Source organism: Engystomops pustulosus, chromosome 3 (assembly GCF_040894005.1).
Source record: "Engystomops pustulosus chromosome 3, aEngPut4.maternal, whole genome shotgun sequence".
Classification (NCBI taxonomy): Eukaryota; Metazoa; Chordata; class Amphibia; order Anura; family Leptodactylidae; genus Engystomops; species Engystomops pustulosus.
The window spans coordinates 215,310,030-215,318,144 of record NC_092413.1 but is presented as its reverse complement, the minus strand read 5'-3'; the positions used below and the strand labels follow the sequence as shown (position 1 = coordinate 215,318,144).

The following is an 8,115-nucleotide window of genomic DNA, read 5'->3' as shown; positions in this document are numbered from 1 at the left end:
GTAAGGTTCATTCTGCAGCAGTTTTCTTCTGTGTAGCCTTGGCAGTGAGTGTGTAGTTCACCTTCAGCTGATGATACAACAGTTTACTTCTGTGTCTCCTTGTTCTACCTCCCCAAGACGGAATTCAGAAGACAACTCAGTGCACATCAGGAGGGTAGCAGAGGAAATGATTGGACAGGGGGACACTATGGCTATGATTGGACAGGGGGAAACTATGGCTATGATTGGCCAGTGTGCTTATGGTCCGCTTATCTCTTTTTATTATGTTTCAAGAAGCGCCAGGAAATATAGATACTCAAGGACCCAAGCAGTGTTAGTATTGCTTCCTTTACCGTTTATAACTTATTCTGAGGCTCTGTTCCGCGATCATGCACTCTGCCGAGATTCGCCAAGATCAGGGTTCACCTTATTTTTCGTGGTGAATGTGAGTGCTTGGGCTTGCAACACAATTTGAAAGTTAAATCAGTCCGAATCAGTCGGATCGTCTGACGGCCCGCACCCACCCCCGATTTCTGTCGAATGGAAACAGCGCAACTGCACCAAAAATCGATTGTGTGCACCTGAAGGAAGTAAACAATGAAGCTTCCTGTTGAATAACAGCAAGCAAAGATCTGGAAAACTTTGAGGAAAAAATACAGAATAAATACAGTATAAATAATATATATATTATAATAATATTATATATTATAATAATTTATAAATATATATTAAAAAATATAAATATATATATATATATATAATTATATATATAAATATATATATATATATATATATATATATATATATATATATAATTGTATATATTATATAATATTTATAATATTAATATGTATAATAATACAGAATAAATACAGAAAAAATATTGGAAAATTTTATAACTTTTCATTACAGAAACAATATAAATTATTTGCTGGAATGTGCTTAAAGTCAACCCGTTTAAGTCAATAATTCCTTGTTTTTTTCTGTACATTATCCAGATCTTACATCCTCAATGGAGCTTGTCACAATTCTTCTGTCCATTGTCGTCATCTTCTTCTTGGCCAATGTTTTTAGAAGTAAAAAAAATGGAAAATACAAAAATTTTCCTCCAGGGCCAAAGCCTTTACCAATTCTTGGAAATATTCTCATGTTGGACATGTCCAAACCATATAAAACATTTTATCAGGTAAGGGAAATTCAAATTTTGTGCACAGTTTATGACTGATTCTTTCCCTCCATTCTAAATCTGGTTGATTTTTGAAAAATGTTTCTTTGTTTTTGTTGTACGTGTATCTTGCATATTTACTTAGATAATGAACATAATACCTCCTTGCTTCTAACATCCACTCACATGTTTTTTTACTCTTCTTCCCCCTACCTTATCCAAAGATTAGATTAATGGATATGCCCCATAGATAGAAAAACATGGCTGCTTTATTTTAGACTGTATACCAGACTGTAGGTCGGGTTTTATTAGTATTTGTATTCCTTAATGTTCCTCAATGTTTTCCTTAATTCTAAAAACTTATTTAGCTCTAATACCCTAAGTTTTTTTAAAGGTTTCCCTAAGTTGTGTTATTTAAGCTAAACTTAGAAAACAAGCTTCCAAATGACAATTACCATCCTGTTTGGGTTCACAGCTCTCTAAGGAGTACGGCCCGGTCTTCAGTGTCCAGATGGGGATGACCAAAATTGTTATCTTGTGTGGTTACGAGAACATCAAAGATGCTCTGATCAACCACGCCGAAGTGTTCTCCGACAGACCCCGCAATCCATTATTCACCAATTCAATAAAGGACCATGGTAACTGTTGACCTTTACATTATTGTATATCTTTGTGATGTGTCTCCACTGAACTTGGTTTAGCTTCAGCGCTGCGTGCGCATAGGAAATGATGGAGACACGCAGCGCCGAAGCCTCTTCTGCTCTAAAGTTTAAAAAGTGTTAAAATCGCGATACCGCAGTTTATAACACTAACGAAAGTAAGTACCGGCACCAGCTCACCCTGAGCTGGTGCTCGGTACTTACAGCTTACCCCTACCATTCTAAGTGGTAGGTTTCCTTTAATGTCCCAGCCTCCCGACTGGACCCATAATATTACCGATATTACCGATCGGTGTCTATGGAGAAGACTACATGACTACAACGACTTGTCATTATGTGAACCATTTTGCAATGTGTGTAGGTGAAAGACTGGAGTTCAAAAATTCCTGCATCTGGCGTCCACTCCCCTCTATGATTGTATGAATTAAATTCATAACATAAATTTTTACCACTTTTGCTCAGGGATTGTGTTTGCCAATGGAGAGAACTGGAAAGCAATGAGAAGATTTACACTTTCCACTCTACGAGATTATGGAATGGGCAAGAAAAGCATAGAGAACAAGATCACAGAGGAGGCTGAATTTTTAATAGAGAAATTTAAATCGTTTGAAGGTGAGAGCTAAGATTGGATCAGTATTCTGTATAAGTAGAGATGAGCAGATCCAATGGTCAAGTTTTACGCTCCGGTTGACTGGTTGACTCGAACATATTGCTGGGTTGGCGACCAATCCAGCATATTGATGCCCCTCATAAATAGTCTTTGCTATTATTGGCCAGGAAGCACAGAGCAACATGACCATTGCATCTGCTCACATCTACAGATAAGGAGTAAGATAGGTTTTGTTGGTAACACATAGAAGATCTAAAAGTGCAGCACTAATTGGGCTTGAGTACAAAGTCAAAGGACAAGATGAGATCTTAGAAAGAGTAAAGTCATAGTAGCATGAGGGTGGTGAACGGTCACTCGGAAAGGGTGCCACTCAATTGCCACTCCATTGAACTAGTGACCAGCAATGAGTGAGGTGAGGAACAGTTATGATGCATCAGTTTAGAGTCCAAGCTGGATTGATTATAGAGCATTGTGTACAATGTAGCTATGAACAGATTGATGTCCCGACTGCAAATTACATGCAGTTTGTTCTTAACTTGAATTTGTATGTAACTCGGAATTGTATATTTTATAATTGTAGCCCCAGACAAATTTTTGGGTCTCTGTGTCAATTGGATTTTAAAAATGTTGGATTGTAATAAGAAACAGGATTAAAAATACGGCTTAATTGCAGACACCTTTGATAACTGTTATAGCTGTTTATTGTAGCCTAAGGCAAAAGTACAGTAAATTACCAACATCCAGAGGTCCGTTTGTAACTAGGGGTCATCTGTGAGTCGGGTGTTCTTAAGTAGGGGACCACCTGTAGTTCTCAGTCGATAGACAGACAGATGTTTTCACCATTAGAAGCCCTTAATGGACAGTTGGACACTATCAATATCAAAGCAAAAAACAAGCCCTACTACATTGACAACAAAAATGTAAATGAAAAGCTTTTAGAACTTGACATTATGCCCTGAAGGCCAAAACATGTGGGTTGTCTCTGGTCTCAAATTTCTTATGTTACTTTCTGCTTTGTCTTCCTGGCAAGGTTAGTAATTATCAATTTGTGAAGACCCACGACAGCAATCATTCATGTAAACTAAAGGAAGTTCAAAAATTTAAAATTCAAAGATGACAACATTTTCTTAAAAAATATAATAAAGCCTTTAACATCAAAAAAGAAGTGACAGTGACTGAAAATGTTTTTGAAAAATGAACCATTTCCTTAAGAAAATTGTTAAAAATATTTAAACATAGTACATTTTTTCTACCTATGTATGATCCCATTGCAAATGCGACAACATTTTATTTAATTTTTAAAAAATATTTTTTAGGTAAATCTTTTGGTAATTTCACCAGTCTAAACGCAGCCGTCACCAATATCATTGTGGCCATATTGCTCAATAAAAGATTTGACTATGAGGACCCAACCATACTGAGGCTTATGGCTCTAGTTAGTGAAAATATAAGACTCTTAGGAAACCCATGGGTCAGGGTAAGTAGAAATTGTTTTGACTTTTTATATATAAAAGGGGCTGTCATTGGTTGTCAGACTCAAAGAATTATGCTGCGCTGCATTTGTGCTTATTTTTTGCCCTGTTGTGCCTTTGATCCCTTTGAGAACCAACAATTTTCTACAGATTTTCTATCCTACGGTGGGGTCAGTATAATAACAAGTTTTGTAAAAAAAAAAAAAAATGATGATCAAGTTAGTTCATTGCTGTGTATCAATGTATTTCCCATAATTTACATTTTTTGGATGAGGTATGTTAAATATTTTATTTTCTATTTTACTTTTTACAGCTATACAATAGTTTTCCATCACTAATGGATCGGCTACCAGGACCTCACAAAACAGTTTTTCAAAACCTCAGAGAGCTTCATAGTTTTATTCGAGTGACATTTACAAAATATAAGAACGATCTGGATGTGAATGACCAGAGGAACCTAGTTGATGCCTTCTTAGCCAAGCAACAAGAAGTAAGGTCAACTTTCAACCAAGGATTCAGTGGTTGTCTATTATGTTGGACTTTAGTTTAAGCACCAACTGGTCAAGCATTAAAGAACTACATTGTCACAGGTGCTTCTGCGACCCATGTCCCGGGTCCCAGGTGCACCCGTTCCCCTCTCCACTCTCCACGGCCCCCGCTGCTGGTCTCAACTTCCCTCGATCCAGCGCTGGCTCCGATAATTGGCACTGACCGTCTGCCAATTCTGTTAAATATCTAGCCCCTTCCCGTGTCCCCTGTCGGATCTTTGTGCCTCATAGCCTTAGAGAAAGCTTTGTCTGATGCCCTGTGCTTGTATTGCAATTTCCTGTTGTGACCCCGGTTTCGTTAATGACTTTGATCCCATGCTGCCCGTCCTGACCTCGTGCTACGTCTCCAACTCTGATCCCGTGCTCCCTGTCCTGACCTCCTGCCTGTCCCCGACTAGGATTCGGCTATTTGACTTTCGCCTTGGCTGCCACTGCGGAAAAAGTTGCACCTGTGGAGCGACCTGGTGGTACCACAGCATGTCCAACCCGCTTTGAGGCGGGCTCTGGTGAAAACCAGATGCCACTTAGACTCCGCTCCCAGGTGTCGGCTTACGTCATCGTCCACGGTGGTCCAGTGGGTCCACTACACCTGGTGCCTGACAGATATTCTGCCCTATTGCCTGTTTAGAGGCTAATTAGAGACTTGTGATGTGATTGGAGGAGGCTACGTTTCATGTCTAGTTGATGGTATCTGTTTAAGACAGGACACCCGCAGCAAGTAAACTTTAGTAATAATAATTGATAATTGGGAGATGGTTCACCAGAGTTTCCTTCGCTTAGGTCACACACACATATATATATATATATATATATATATATATATATATATATATAATATATATATGGGTAAGTTTGTCTTGGATTTTATACCTTAATACCATATATTTGCTTTTCTCAGGGGAAGTCAGAATCCACTCAGTATTTCCACAATGAGAACCTGACTGTGCTGGTGGGAGATCTGTTTGGTGCAGGAATGGAGACAACATCAACCACACTGAGATGGAGTCTCCTGCTAATGATAAAATACCCAGAAATCCAAAGTAAGATTCAATTGAACCCATGTTAGTATTTTTGTGGATGTTATCATCCTAATTTTTTTATTCGGTGCACTACCAAAATAATTGTTCAGTATTGTGGACAGTCCGGCATGTTGCATTTACTTTAGTCTCCATCGGAAAACAGGAAAGTCTGGTGGAGAACAGTGGAGCACACTTCCAGATATACTTAAGACTCTTAGTGTATCAAAAAAGAGGGGGGAATTAATATTGTCGCTCAATACACGAGTCTTAATAAACTCCCCAACTATAGTATGGTGTCTCAAACTTCCCAGCAGCCAGGGGTGGATTAAGACTGCCATGGGCCCTGGGTTGTATGAATCTTATAGCCCCTGCAATTCTGGAATTAACTTCCTACATCTGGTACAAGAATCACCTTCTTAGGGAATAGAGGATGTGTCCATTCTTCTTGCTTGTAACATGTGGTTTAAAGACCTTTGGAGGACCATATTTAATTAATGTGAGAAAGCTGTAATGCAACACTTGGCCTCTGGATTAAGAGTGCCATTTTTCAGATGATTTTTTTTTTTTCAAATCACAATCCCTTAAAGATGTATACTGGGTTCTAGGTTCATGAATCGGATTGTAATCAATATCTCTTTCCCAACAGAAAAAGTGCAAAATGAAATTGATAAAATTATCGGATCGGCTCAGCCTCAAATGGAGCATAGGAAACACATGCCGTATACAGATGCCGTCATTCATGAAATTCAGCGGTTTGGTGATATCGCACCCACGACTGTGCCACATGTGGCTTCTGAGGATGTAACATTCAGAGGTTATTCTATTCCTAAGGTGAGTGCTTTGTTTCCTTAATTGATCAAACGCTGGGTTGAGCATGCATGTGTATTTGAGAAGTCCTGACACTCCAAAGAGCAATTAATGTATAATTTTTATAACATACTGGGAGAAATTTATTATGTCTTCTCAGTAAGTTTTCTGACGGAGAATAAATAAAAATCTCCCCATCGTCGCCACTTTGGGTGTGTCGGGGCAGGGAAAGGGGTCGGAATGGGCAGGGACCTGAATGCCTCAAGCCGCTGTATTTACTATAGTCCCAACCAGAAAACCAATGGAGACTATAGCAGAAAATGCACCAGGTCAGATCTGGTCTTAGTTCTGCCTTGGCAGAGATGGCACTTGAATCTACTAAGGGACCGGAGCCTCTTAGTAGAACAGGGGCACTGTTGGGAAGTGCAAGACTGGTGTTTAGAATAAATTCACCCCAATGTATATTATATTAATAACTGTCCTTCCTTTCACCCTTAGGGAACTGTTGTTCTCCCCATTCTGCACTCGATACACAAAGACAAGGAATACTTTGAGAAACCGGATGAGTTTTATCCAGAACACTTTCTAGACTCTGTAGGAAATTTCAGGAAGAGCGAGGTCTTCATGCCATTCTCTATAGGTAAAACATACAGAACAATTATATTGAAGGAAGATGGATATGATTGGTTATCACATTTCTAAGCTTAAAGAGAGTAGTCCTAAATTTGGGACCCCTATAAGCATTTAGAGGAAAGGGCTGGTAGCAGGGTATTGAAAGAGGCCTGATCATAAAAACCGGGGGCCTCTTCCCCCTAATTAAGGGAGTTGCAGGCGGAACATTCATCCTATTGCTTCATGCACTATGGGACAGCCATTCATAATGGAATACAGCATAAAGAAGGAAGGAGAAAGCACTGCACATGCTCAACCTGTCACAACATGCTTCAAGGTGATGAGATCTGTGCTCTCCCGATCCGTGGACTGACCAGTGGTTTGACTCCCACGATCAGCACATTCTGTTCTATCCTATTGTTATTGTATACGTTTCTTTAAGGAGCTCTTCTATTAGATAAATATATATCACATCTAATTCTATATATCTTATATTAGATACTACTAATCTAGAACAAGATTAGTTTACTGGTTTTATTTTTTATTGTTTTACTTTTAAGGTAAAAGAAGTTGTGCCGGTGAGATCTTGGCCAGGATGGAGCTCTTCCTGTTTTTTACATCCCTTTTGCAACATTTTACATTTAAGGCACCACCAGGAGCTAAACTGGACCTTACACCTGCATTGGGGTCTACAAACTCCCCCAAACCTTTTGAAATCCGTGCCATACCCCGCAGCTAGAACATGGGGGTCCATCAACTCTTTAATAGAATAAGTTGCTTATTTTTCCTGGGTGGTGATTTTCTGAGTTTAAAATTAAAATTGTAGATTCCTGCCACAGTTGCTGTCTTTCTCATCTCATCCTATTTTCTGCCCACTCGATTAAAATGGCCAATTTTCTTTTCAGATTTTTGGGTGTCATGGGTGGCACATACCATCTAGCAGACTTTTATGATATACCCTTAAATTTTTTCCAATATATTAACATTTCTATTTTGGAAAATCTTTTGGGAGCCAGAACAAGGGTGGCAAAAACCCAGACGGAAGTTCCAGGGGATCACAGGGCCTTCCTTTGCTAATGGCTGCTCTCCCTGGATCATAGGACGACACTTGTGCCTCAGGAGAAACATTTTCCTGTAGTCCTGGAGACACTCATTGGCCAAAGTTGGTCCTGTGACACCCAGGAACATGGAGCACAAACAGCAAACACTGGAAGCACAGGACCAGAAGTCATGGCAAAGTCTTT

At 39.3% G+C, this 8,115-nt stretch overlaps 1 protein-coding gene across 1 annotated transcript; it reads left to right on the top strand.

The window, feature by feature from the left end:
• The first annotated feature begins 985 nt into the window (after positions 1 to 985).
• LOC140122678 (cytochrome P450 2K4-like) lies at positions 986 to 7,709 on the top strand. Its single transcript, XM_072143787.1, has 9 exons — positions 986 to 1,165; positions 1,620 to 1,782; positions 2,266 to 2,415; positions 3,730 to 3,890; positions 4,199 to 4,375; positions 5,332 to 5,473; positions 6,099 to 6,283; positions 6,758 to 6,899; positions 7,432 to 7,709. The coding sequence occupies exons 1-9, from the start codon at positions 992 to 994 to the stop codon at positions 7,608 to 7,610; spliced, it is 1,473 nt and encodes a 490-aa protein (XP_071999888.1). The 5' UTR covers positions 986 to 991; the 3' UTR covers positions 7,611 to 7,709.
• Positions 7,710 to 8,115: the final 406 nt, after the last annotated feature.

What these genes read in the sequence shown, in the direction of transcription:
- LOC140122678 (XM_072143787.1), top strand. Translation starts at nt 992, where the DNA reads ATGGAGCTTGTCACAATTCTTCTGTCCATTGTCGTCATCTTCTTCTTG. An exon ending in AAAATACCCAGAAATCCAAA is followed by an intron (nt 5,474 to 6,098) that starts GTAAGATTCAAT and finishes CTTTCCCAACAG; the next exon opens with AAAAAGTGCAAAATGAAATT. An exon ending in CTTCATGCCATTCTCTATAG is followed by an intron (nt 6,900 to 7,431) that starts GTAAAACATACA and finishes TTTACTTTTAAG; the next exon opens with GTAAAAGAAGTTGTGCCGGT.